The sequence below is a fragment of the Bos mutus genome, chromosome 15, assembly GCF_027580195.1.
Source record: "Bos mutus isolate GX-2022 chromosome 15, NWIPB_WYAK_1.1, whole genome shotgun sequence".
Classification (NCBI taxonomy): domain Eukaryota; kingdom Metazoa; phylum Chordata; class Mammalia; order Artiodactyla; family Bovidae; genus Bos; species Bos mutus.
In genome coordinates, this window is record NC_091631.1 from 71,012,013 (window position 1) to 71,025,165 (window position 13,153).

Here is a 13,153-nt window from a genome sequence, read left to right on the forward strand (position 1 = left end):
ATTTCTGTCATATTCTATTAGTCAAAAAGTTACCAAGGCCAGTCCAGATTTAAGAAACAGGGAATTAGACTTCACCTCTTAATAGAATCAGTTAAAAAATACAAATGGACATCCTCAATCTACCACAGCAAAGAGGCCAAATCCTAAGCCTAATAGATACTTTGAGCCATAGTATATGCAAGTAGTGGCCCCATAAAGCACAGCAGCCAATGTAGTATGAAACAGATTATGAAATATTCACTGTAATATAGTGTCATTTTTAGCCGTAATAACATGGAGTATGTTTCACAGTTGGCTCTTGGAACAAATTTTAAATAATTCATAGTGTATTTTTCAGCCACTTTGATGGATGGGGAAGGGATAAATAATGGGAAAGAATAATACTAGAAGGGCAGAAGTTAAGAGAATCTGAAGATATTAAATTTAACTCATATGAAGCAGTAAAGCTCCATTCCAATTATTAGGAGGTATTATACTTTAGAAAGATTTGGGATCAAAAGACAGGGATAAAACTGATGTCATAGAAGGAAAATTAGGGCAATTACAAATGAGTTATTTACCAATGGCAAGGGAAGGATAGAAAGATAAACTGTAGAACAGAGCAGGTGGTCTCTTCTCATTTAGTCTTCTACATTCAGTATTAGCCTTCCCCCTTCCCTCACGATGGGTTTCTCTGGTAGCTCAAATGATAAAGAATCTGCCTGCAATGCTGGAGACCTGAGTTCAAACCCTGGGTTGGGAAGATTCCTTGGAGAAGGGATCCTGGATCCACTCCAGCATTCTTGCCTGTAGAATTCCACGGACAGAGGAGCCTGCGGGCTACAGTCCATGGGGTCACAAAGAGTCGGACATGACTGAGCACCTCACACTGTCACACTTCCCGCATGATGCCAGAGACCCAGGGTGATAAATTGCTGGGATCTAAGAGTCCTAAGTAAAATAGAGGCACACGAATGAACTGGCCTCATTCCAGACCCATTTGTAAAGTTCTGTGCAAAAATCAATGAAACACAGAATGGTCTATCACATTCCTAACACTTTGAGACCTTATGACAATTTCAGATCAATAATAATATTCTGCCTGCCTATGCTCTGTGATTTCAGGAAAGAAATAGAAATCTTCTAAAGGAGTGTCTGAGCACTGTTCCCATAGCCAGAATGGAACTAGACTTGTGCGTAGACACTGACTATCCTTCAATGTAAAAATCAGTAGCAAAATAAAACACAATTCATCCTGGAAGCCTTTATATGATGGTATAACAAAACAGTGTTAACTTCAAAGATAAATATGACAGTAGTAGAAAGAGAACAGGCACATTGAAATATTAGTAAAATATTGCTCCCTGTAAATTATGCAGTTAGGTTAGGAAGACAAACTTGGTTAATTCTTCTTCAATTAAAATTGTATCATTAAAAATTACACATGGCTAAAAGAAAACATGTCATTTGTAGGTCACACACAGAAAATTCTCTCAATGCTGGATTAAAAGTCCCAGAAAGGTTGAATGACAGCGTGAGCAAATGAGGCTAATGGGTCATATGTTATCAGAAAGGTGACCCTGGCATTTCAGAGGAAGTTGCACCATTCATGTCTGGATATGACGGATAAAGAACAACCATAACAGCATGAGCTCTCAAAATCATTCTAGGGTTTGAGAATTAATTTCTAATAATAGTTTTGTGGTTGTTACCATGTAATGAACTAATTTTATTTTGGTACTTTTGCCAAACTCTGCTTCAGTTAGTACAAGTGAATCAAATTACCTGCAAGTTTAAGTGGAACAGGGACTGGTTTCATAGGCACATTAGTAGAATGGAAACAGCACTCAACTGAGAGTCAGTGCCCAAGGATCTACTCCAGCCTCCACATTTAACCCTTGAACAAGTCATCTGCACTCTTCAGCCCCATCTTTTCAAACGCTATAGGGCTTAGTTGAACCATATGATTTCTTATTTTTCTTTACACATTAAAATCAATTATCCCCGAAATAGTGTTTTTGTCCTTTTATCTATTTTAACACATCATACTGCATTATAGCTAGTTGCCTGCCTCACAAATTGCATTGTCAGTTTCTCAAAGTCATAATTTATCTTTTATCTTATGGAATGTGCACATCAGATATGACAGATTTTGTCTCTTGTAACCATCTCCAGTCAACTGAAGCACTGTGTTGAGTCCATCAGTTGGGTCCAAGCTCAGCTGTATTTTCTATGTGCAAAGGACAAGGGCATAACATCAAAGGTGCCAAGTATTTTCAATGTCCTGTTTAGACAAAAATAGTCTAACAAATGAATGAATTAACAAATGTATAAATGTGCATAATGTTATGAGCCCTCATAAAATAAAATGTGTAGCTATTGTAAAATGTTATAATTCTAGAACTTTCCTCATGGTCATGCCAGGTGGCTCATTGGTAAATAATCCAGTTGCTAATACAGAAGATGAAAGTGATGAGAGTTTGATCCCTGGGTTGGGAAGATCCCCTTGAGGAGGAAATGGCAACCCACTCCACTCCAGTAGGCTTGCCTGCAAAACCCCATGGACTGAAGGACGTGGTGGGGTCCACAGTCCATGGGGTCACAAAGGATCAGACATGACTAAGTTGACTGAGCACATATGCATGTATGCCATTATTAACTATTTACAAAGTGCAAGCTAATTCAAGAGGGAACAAAATTCTTTCTGACTAGTCGTATCATTTTGATGTAACATCAGTGAGAGGTAATTTAAAAGTGAAAAATATAAAGTTTATTTCATTCTTTAATAATGGTGTAAATCACTCTTCTAAGGAAAAACACGTATTGCCTGCCATAATTGTTAATATCTTTCTACCTACCAGTGTTGCTTCATTGAGCCAACACATGGACCAGGTGTTATTCAGATTACAAAATATTATTCCTGAAGTGATTGCATGAGAAACTTGACCTGTCATACTAGTAAAGGTTTTCTCATAACATTAATGATGTGAATTTAAGTACCATTCTTGCCTAGAATTCTCTTAAATAAAACTGGTATGCCATGGCACTTAAAAACTGAACTTCAAAGTGAGGATGAGAGTCCCTCTATGGTCTCTTCCAGCTTTAGGACTGTAAAGTTTACACGGGGATCCCATCTCCATTCTTCAATGCATGAAATGATGTCTTCTGGTTTCTCACCAATATGCCAGATTGAAGTTGACACAAGTGTTTAAGTGAGCTTTGTGCCAACACTGGAGAGGCAGGAAAAAGGTGAAAAGAATATTTAGATGGAATAATGTATGATATGCCAATGTCTGGATAGGCTTACAACAAATATAAAGTTGATCACTGTGTTTTTTTTTTTTTTTTTTAACACAAGCCTTAAGAAGATGGATGTAATCTAACTGTTCTTATTCACTAATTATAAAATTCATTGAAAAAAAGATACCAAGTTAGTAAAGAATAAAAGAGAAGGAACAGAAATCAAGGTAGGAAGGTGCTTTTTTTTTAATTTACAAAAAACGCATTTTTTCCTTGATATTTATTCCAAAGAGTATCATTGACTAGAACATGCATCATATTCTAGGAGATCAGTGTGGACTTGAGTGTTCAGAAGGACCAACTCCCTAGGTGTGCAGTGTGTGTGGTCACCCAGGGCCCCACACTGAGAAAGACCTTGTGCTTGGTGTAAAGCCTGTCAGCATTTTGAAATTATGGATAATTTTTTAACAAAGATTCATATTTTCAATTTATACTAAGACCACAAATGATATAGCCAGTCCTCCTAGTCAGTCAAGCCTTTCTGAAAGAGATAAGACTTGAACAAGGCTTTAACTTGTGAGACAGAATTTGGAGACTTTGGCAGGTTACTGGGGAGACACTTCAGGAAAATGCAGAGAATACATTTTCCACTAGAGAGACAAGATAGGTCGTGTCAAGCCTCAAATGCTGAGTAAGAAGTTGGGCTAACTTGTAGACAATAAGTGAAGGTAGCCAGGGAACATGTTTGAGATGATAAATAAAATCAGTTTTTAAAAAGGATTAACCTAGCAATGGCATGTCATATGAGGGAAGGTGGGACAAAGAGAAGACATAAAGAGCCAGTTTGAAATCTACTATAAACCTAAGGGTCAATGCTCATGGAAGGAGAAAATATTTCTCTCTGGAACTAGTCTGAGTACTGTGCTATCAGACAACACATCGCTCCTTTACGTCGCTTCCAAGCCTAGATGTAAGGGAAGCTACTCCACATTCTCTACTTGCAATTTTTTCCATCAAAGGTGTATTAAAGCAAGCATTCCTTAAGGGCAGAATATATATCTGTATACCCAAAGCTTAGCATAGGACACAGAATTAAATATCTGTTGAATAAAGTAGCAATAATTGCATAAACATTAAAACAACTATGAGTCAAATATTCTCGGTAATCATGTAAGACAAACTTTGCAACAAGTAGGACAGAGTTGAGAGTAAATCAAGAAAGCATATGACTGATAAATTGTATATGATATATTTCATGTCTCATTTAGTTTAGAAGCACTAGATAAATATAGAAATGACACTATGCACTTAGATCCTTTATTAGTCCATTGAAGTTACAATAACAGAACACCATAGTCTGGGTGGCTTATACACAACAGAAATTTATTTCTAATAGTTTTGGAGACTGAGAAATTCAAGATCAAGACACTGGCAGATTTGGTGTTTGGTGAGGGCCAGATTGACAAATGGCCATCTTTTTACTGTGTCCTTACACAGCAGAAAAAGTGAGAGCACTCTCTGAGATCTCTTTTATAAAGGCACTAACACCATTTATGAGGGCTTCACCCATGCTCATACTCTAATTAGCTCCAAAACATCCAACCTTCAAATATGATCACATTGGGGATTAGGTTTAAGCATACAAATTTGAGAAGGACACAAATGGAGTCCTTTTGCCTTGGTCATTTATGTTAATCTTAGATAAAGGACTATCCTTTTCCCTCACCACTAGGGGAAAGAAAGTCAATGTACATATGACCAGATAAGAGACATCTTTCAAGAATCAAGATACAAATATGCTGTCTAAGTCTGGCATCCACTGGCAAGTTAAATATCACACCCCTTAGTCCTATATGCCTCTTGGGGAAAGGAGTAACACTAATGTGATATACATGACATTTTCTCATCCACTAAGTATTCTTAATATAATCAATACTGTCATCTATTAAATAAATTCATTATACTAAAATTTAATTGTGTAATTATGTCCTGTATTTTCTTGCTTTGAGCTGATCATAATTCCCAATCTTCATTTTAACTAAGATAGTAGACTGATCCTATAAATTTGTGACATTTTGTTTATAATACCAAATAATGCAATTTGGATACCTACCATCTTGAGTTCATCAGTGAGTCATCAACTCATTTTTTCATCTTTAATCTATGTTACCAAGAAAAACTGTATGTACTTTTCTTAATACTTAACATTTTTAGAATATATGCTGAAAGTAAATACTAAGGTCCTAGAAATGGCACGGTAGAGCCATTTTTACCTACTTTTAATCTTCAATGCACATTTTTTTTCTTGGGCCACACCTCCCAGTATGCAGGATCTTAGTTCCCCAACCAGGGATCAAACCCATGCCCCCCTGCATGGAGTCCTAACCACTGGACTTCTAGGGAAGTCCCTTCAATGCATTGTTGGATGCATTTAATATTTTATCATAATGGACATAAATGTTTTCATCAAGAATATTTTGTCTAGTATTTTCTTCACTGGGAACAACTAAAATTTCTATTTTAGATAACATGTCCAATTAATTAAGCATGTGAGTTAACACAATAACTTCTTAAAAAATATATTAAACTCATATCACCATGAATATAAATCCCATTATATAAAGGTATAAAACACTTGTAAAAGGAATAATAATGTATATGTATATTATCTCCTTATTGTGATAAGGTTCTTTTAGCAGATTATCCTCTGGGAAGAAGAAATATTGCTACCAGGAAAATATTTTAGATATTCAAGATTTTATGTCAATAACATTAATCATATCTAATAATTCATATCTCCTAGCTGATACCCAGTTTTCTGTGTTAGAAGATCTTTTTTAAAATTACATCTCATAGAATTTGTATGCCATTCTCCTTTGTTTTATAGAAAGGAATGGTTCCTGAGTCTGTTTGGTGGGGGTTGGGGATGCCAGAAGTGCCCTATGTGAGCACATTGGGAAATTTATATAAACCTTAAATGATACCACAAAAACTGCCAATACCTCGCAGGTTTCTGGCTAAGCCATTCAGCATGAATTCACTTTTTGTGAGAACATTCAAGTTATCTTCTTGTTCAGACAATTAATTCCCCAAACCTTTTCAGGGTGCTTACTACATGTACAGCATTCTTCTAAATTCTGGGGGAAAAAAGTGCTTTTTGAGTAACCTTACACTTTTGAAGCATTTACTAAGAGTTCATGTGTGAACATTGCTTCATTCAATTCCCCTCAAACATGAGAGACAGTGCAGCTATTATTATTCCAATAAAGTGCCTTTCCTAAAGTCTCAGGGTTAGGAAGATGCTGAACTAAAATTAGAATTCAGGTCTTCTTATTGTGAGTACAGTGGTTTTCTATAACAGAGAAAGGTGTAGGATAACATACAACTAAAATGAGCCAGGCATTTACCAGAAAACTTACTATAACCTATGGAGAATGTTGATATCCTGTTCACTGAAGGAGTGAATACCAGTTAAAGAAATATTCCTCTTGGCTAAGAATGCATTATTGTGTTTTTTAACAGATAACATTTATCAAACATTTACTGTGTGCCAAACACACGACTATGAGCTTCACTTGCATTATCACATTGAAGCTGTGAGAGAAGCTCTGAGCAATAGATCAATTTTTCCAAGTTCAAACTTAATAAGTGGCAGATGAGGGACTCATGCAATTCTGTGTCATCCCTAAACCTGTGTATACTCTTTCAGCACCTTTTTCTGCTGTCTTCCTCCATAGTTTCTTCCTATTTTCCTTCTAATTTCTGTAAGAGGGAAAAAAGAAGAGGACGAGGAAGTATTGTCAGATACAGATAAGGAAGGAAGCAAGCCATTCATGTACTCTCTGGCTCACCTGATGACCATTGGCTGCCCTAGTGCCCAGCTCAGTTCTGGGAATGCCCAGAGGACCTCTGGGGTGACTTCCAAGAATGTCAAGTGGTAGTTCAGAGACAGGAACAGAGTGCTAATGAAGCAAAACTAAACAGTGGCAGAACTCATGAAGAAAGGCTTGAACAAGGAGGAGACACTTGAGTTGTGTCTAAAAGTATCTTTGCAGGCAAAGAAGGGAGAACAAGCTTCTGTAACAGAACAGGCTGAATTATGAGAGGTATTCCTGCATAGGAAGGAATGTGAGGTTAATGTGATAGAAGGACAGAATTCATCATAGGAAGTAGAATCATGCTCTGAGGAGCCTTCTGTTGAAACAAAGTTAGACTTTTCCTCAAGGCAGCAAGAGTCAACAGACACTCAGAACAGTGAAGCTAACCGTTTTTCCATTTTTAGGAAGTCTTAATTATCAGCCTTATGATGGGTGAACAGGACACTTAGTCCAGGTGAATGCCAATAACGAACTGGACTTGAGTGGAAGGATGACATTTCCTGTATTATTTCCGAATCATAAACAAAAGTTACAGTGATCTAGCAACTGCTCGAATGAACTTATGTGACCAAGAGATGTAAATGACTTAGAAGTGCCACTGCTCCCACAGAGAGTGAACAGAGCCTCTTTCTTAAAGATCCCCCCTTATTCATCCATTCAACAGATGGTTATCGAGCACCCACTCTGAGGTATGCCCTGTGCTTAGAGAGTTGTGTTACGACACTGGTTGCAAGGAAAGTTCTTTTGAAGCACCACGTAATGCGATTTGTTCATAAAGTGAAAGAAAACAGCAAAGAGAAAGGCAGGGTATAAAGCAAGTGTCAAAGAAAACAAGATAAGACAGAGTAACTCCTAAGAGAGAAAAGTGAAAATGAGCTTTAAGCTTAAGAAAGCAAACATCTGCTCTAAGTAACCATTTCATTAAAAGTGCACTAAATTGTGGAAGTTCTCTCCCAGGAACTGCATACTGTGGGTTGAGATTAGGTATAATAGGCTCCCATGTGAATTCTTCTCATTACTTCTCATGAAAATCAGTGAATCTCCTGAAAGGGTAATTTAGCTTTAGTGTTCACCATTCATTTTACTTTTAATCTTCTCTGTTTAAAATTGTAAAAATATAATGCAGAAATAATCCAAAAGAGCAGGAATAGGCCCCATGAGTTGAAATGAGACAATTTCAACTCCTCACATAGTCTTAGCATTAATACATAAGTAATGGGCTATAGGATCTTTATTCTTGATAGATGGTGATGGAGCTTCAGCCGGTTTCTAGAGTACTGTATGCTATTAATTACAGGAATCAAGTAAAGGACAGGATAAGAAAGATAATCTATACTTCACTCTCCTGGATTCTTTGGACCTCTTTGTGATTTTCACTGCAGTCTCTTCTTAATCCCATTAAACTTTTCTTTCACTATAATTTAACAAAAGAACAAAGGTTTCAAGACTTTTGTCCAAGACAAAAAGAAATCAATTATTTGGGAAGAAAAATATCTGGAAATTTAACTTAATCACAGAAATGTGATTTTATGGAATAATTTTGTCAAAAATATGAGCCTGAACAATGACTTATGATCGTTACTTTTTCTACTGCTAAATTACCACCAGTTTGTGAAATTGAAAAACAAGCAAGTAAAAAAATAAAATAAAATAAACAACTCCAAGTGCAGTCTTTCGGAAGTGTTACTTCTGAGAAGAATAGTCCTCTATTCTTTTCTGGACCTCTCCTTGGCTTTTCCATTAAACATAGATTCTATTCTAGGTCCATGGTATGCACATTTATTCTTGACTAATTTAACTGGGTACCTATTAGGAGAGCATCTTAGAAATCCATGGGGAAAAGGATATTTCACACCTAAGATGGATCCATGCTATATAAAGTGGTAAAAATATTTAAACTCTTTTATACAGAATTATAGGGCTTTTCAGTTGGTGCTTGTGGTAAAGAACCTACCTGCCAATGCAGATAGATGGAAGAGACACAGGTTCGATCTCTGGGTTGGGAGGATCCCTCCTGGAGGGGTTGCACAGCAACCCATCCAGTATTCTTGCCTGGAGAATCCCATGGCCAGAGGAGCCTGGTAGGCAACGGTCCCTAGAGTCACAAAGAGGACTGAAGTGACTTAGCATGCATAAACAGTGTTATATTATGCAGATGTGAGACTAAGTATGGCTTATGATGTTTACAGTTTGCTTTTGTTTCCCCAAGAGAAATCAAAGGTTTTACTAAGTGTAAACTTCCTTTTCAGATTTGAAAGAAATGAGCACTTAGTCTGGTACACATGAGAAAATGAAATTTGAGTAACAATTTTATCTAAGGAAAAGAATAGTGGAGGACATTCACTGGACAAATATCATATTTCTTGAAATAATTATTGTGACATTTTAATGCATTCTTACCAAGAAGCATTCCCTTGTAAATGACTGAACCAGACCATGTATTAACAATTATTTCATAAGAGAAAACTTCAATACACTTAGAAGCTCCTATCATAAGACTAATGGGAAGGGGAAAAAAAAAAGCAGAAATGAAATACTGGAAAGAAATGTCCTGAAACGTAATATACAGTTAATTGATTGATTTAAAGAAATACATATCATTTGAGAGGTTAAAAACTTCCAATAACTTCTCACCCTGTTATGAATGCTAAGACAAAAAAAAAAAAATCCAACAGATTTTCAGAAATTCCTCTCACTTTCATGAATTTTATATAGTCCATTGGTTTATTTCAAAATGAAGGCAAACAATTAAATTCATAAATACTCATCAGGACGCTGCCTTCTAAGGACAAACAAATCATTTTTTAAGATAATTCACTCATTCCATCAACAAATTAAAGATACCTAATCGGGGGTGCTTCTCCATGTCTTGCATTAGTCATTCTTTCAAGTGCCCATGAAACAGGAGTGTTGAGTTTTTTGAAGATGTCATTTCAAGCTGCATGCATGTACTCTCATTCCAGGGATTGTTTTTAATTGCAACATGGAAAGTGAAGAGCATATTGGAGTTTTGCTATGTCATTCTCTGAAAAGAATACCTCATGAATTGTGAATACCAGATCTTCATGAAAACAGGAAATCCATCTTTCCTGTTAAAGTAAATGAAAGACAAGATTAAGTAATGAAAGATTATACCCGACATCCTAAAGTATAGGATAATCACTGATTCCATGAACTAGTACAACTAAAACATAATCTCCTTGGTACTTATTGATTTCCTTGATACAACTGTTCTTCAACTGTGTTCTAATCATTGTGCTCCCAACAAGGATCGGGTGTTTTGTGTCTTCTTCATGTTTTTTAATTGCTTTGATTAACAGAGATTCAGGCTGACCCTACTCCTGATGGTGGTGGTTGTGGAAGGAATAAATCAATCTCTGTTGAGTGAAAACATATGGCTTGGGACCAGCACTCTTGCACCTAAGCACCACTTCATTCTGTTGCCTACAAAAGAAGCCATTCAATAAAGCCATGCAAAATAATCTTTTAACTACTGTCGTCTCATAATTCCACGAGTTGTTATTCCTTTCAATACTGCTTTCTTGCCACAAAAATAAGTCTGTCTCTGAATAGCAAAGCAATAATTTTTGTACACTATTTTTCCTAAACTTTTAAAGATATGAATTTGTTTGTAAATATTTCTTAAATATTGTAGCTGCTAAATCATTATATGCAATATTAAATGTTCGAATGTGGTATTAGCAATTGTTGAAAACATAGCTTCCATGTGTTCCTTGAAGTGGGGCATGTTTGACTTCTGAAATGTCGTCAGATAAATTGTAAGGCCAAAAATGGGCCCTTTGACTGAATATGCAAAGTTCCCCTTAAACCACCTTGAACTAGGCAGATTTGCAACATTTTAAACTGGCACTTCATCCCTCTTTCAGCAAGCATCCTCTGCAGATTTAATGATCAGGAACATCCTTCTGATGCATGCTGGGAGATATGGCTGCAGGGTACAGACCACAGCAGACAGTGTGTCAGATGAGGCAGAACTTCTTGTTAGGGGTGAGTATGCTAATAGTGCAGTCTGAAGACATGATCACCATAAATTATCATACAAAGGAATTGAAGTGCATGGACTTTGAGCACATCAATACTGTGCATTTTACTTTCGATTTTACAATATATGTCATTCTTGCTTAACCTTTTGCCTTTGAAACGATTATATGGTAACTTGCACCTTAGAAACAGACAAAACCTACAGATCCAACTTCAGGTTCCCAAACACCTTTAGTACTAGGTGGTTACTAGGTTGTTTACCCAACTTAATGCCAAAATGAAATTTTCAACAGTTGAGTCACAAAGACCCTTGAATACTAGAGAAACAAAAATTTTGTGTGTATGTATACGGTTTTCCAGATGTAAAGCTACTGGAACCCCTAGGCAATTTTTCCCTCCACTAACCTCTAAATTCGGCTTCCTGAACAGAAAAACTGCATGCCTAATATAGTGGCATTTGCAATTGTTAAGTGACAAGGATTGTTAAAAAGTCTGAAAATGTCAACATACAGTCTCTCTGTGCAGAAATGACAGTTAAGTGGCTTCCAACTATGAGCAAGCCTGCCAAATTCTACAACCCTATGAAGCTATATCTTATTTGAATTAAGTAAATGCCTACAGCGCTAATTTCTTTTAGCACATTATTTGCCAGTTTGGGAAATGCCGCTCTAAGCATGCATTTTCTCTTTTTCTTTCTTCCTTTCTTTCTTTTTCTCTCTCTCTTTCCCTTTCTTTCTCTGCCTCCTTCATTCCTTTCTTTCTGCCCTTTTTCTCTTTTTCCCCCTTTTTTCTTTGTTTTCTTTTTTGTTTTCTATGGAAATACAATATATCTGCATAAAAATTAAAAAAAATCATATATGTATAGGTATACAGCTCAAAGAAAAAAATCATAAAGTATTCATACCAAGAAATTGTTTTTTAAGACAAGAGCTAGAACATTACCAGAATCCCACCTCTCCCTTTTTGATTTCAAAAAAATCAAATTTGACTGGTGTGACTACTGCATGCTAAGACCCCTTGCATGATCTCTGCAAAGAAAAATTACACAATCCATAACAAAAACTTGTATCTTACATTAACTTGTTTTACTCACTTCGAGTGTTTTCCAATCATAATTTTCAAGAATTCATTAATATTATAAAAATCTTGAGCAGGAAATACAAGGCCTATGTAAGCTTCATCATCTGTTTTAGTTGTATGTGTCACCCAAGGTTTATTGATTTGGGGTAGTGCATCTATATCTACTACTGGTCCAGATAAAACATTGTTTTGAAACAGATGTATATCTGGGTGAGTGGCAGCATGCTCATTTTTTGCATGTGTTTGTTTCTATTCTGAAGGTTATTTGAACTCGTCTCCAAATTTATAAGAAGAATGTGTATCTGTATTACTCTATTACAAAACATCAACTTTTTAAAGTGCTCATCCTCTCATGATATTTCATTTAGCTAAAATTTTTCCTTTATGCCTTTCAAGTTACAAGGCTTTTGGAATGGCAAACCACACACTGCAGTCAATTTTATAGAAAATTGCTTTCTTCTCTCACTACAGTCTGTTTTAGATTATGTGTATTTATTGTGTAGCACTTGCCTAGTAATTTAGAATGATGCTCCTAAAATTGGAGCTTTCTAAATGAATAACACAATTTAGAGGCTGATAACAAGAAGCCAGGTATTTTTACAGGGCTGTGAGGGGCATATTTAAGTGGCAAAGTAACATTCTGCTTTGTAAGTAAAATTAAACTCAACAGCATTTAGAATATAATTCAGGCTCAGCTTTTTTGTGTTCTGTTCTTTTAGCCTTTGGCTTTATGCCTAGGAGATGATAAAATGCAGAAATTTGGAATTATACTCAATAGCAGTTTCAAATAGGTTGCTATTGTCTGAATATTCATGCAACATTCAGCTCAAGCTTTCATTTGAAGTGAGTTGTTTTAAGTCACCAATTTTCTATTATATACTTGTATTATTTTTCTAAAACTAGTAAAAATAGCTTGCCTCTTCTGCCTGGTTGGTCTCAGACAGATTTAAAAGTTGAAGTAAAGGTTCAGTTTT

General features: G+C 36.0%; 1 protein-coding gene across 1 annotated transcript in view; it reads left to right on the forward strand.

The window, feature by feature from the left end:
* The window catches only part of CNTN5 (contactin 5), a 663,141-nt gene that overhangs the window by 507,824 nt on the left and 142,164 nt on the right, over positions 1–13,153 (forward strand). The window contains exon 13 of the mRNA XM_070383116.1: positions 10,985–11,105. Coding sequence (XP_070239217.1) covers positions 10,985–11,105 — 121 coding nt within the window. The remainder of the gene's footprint in view (positions 1–10,984; positions 11,106–13,153) is intronic.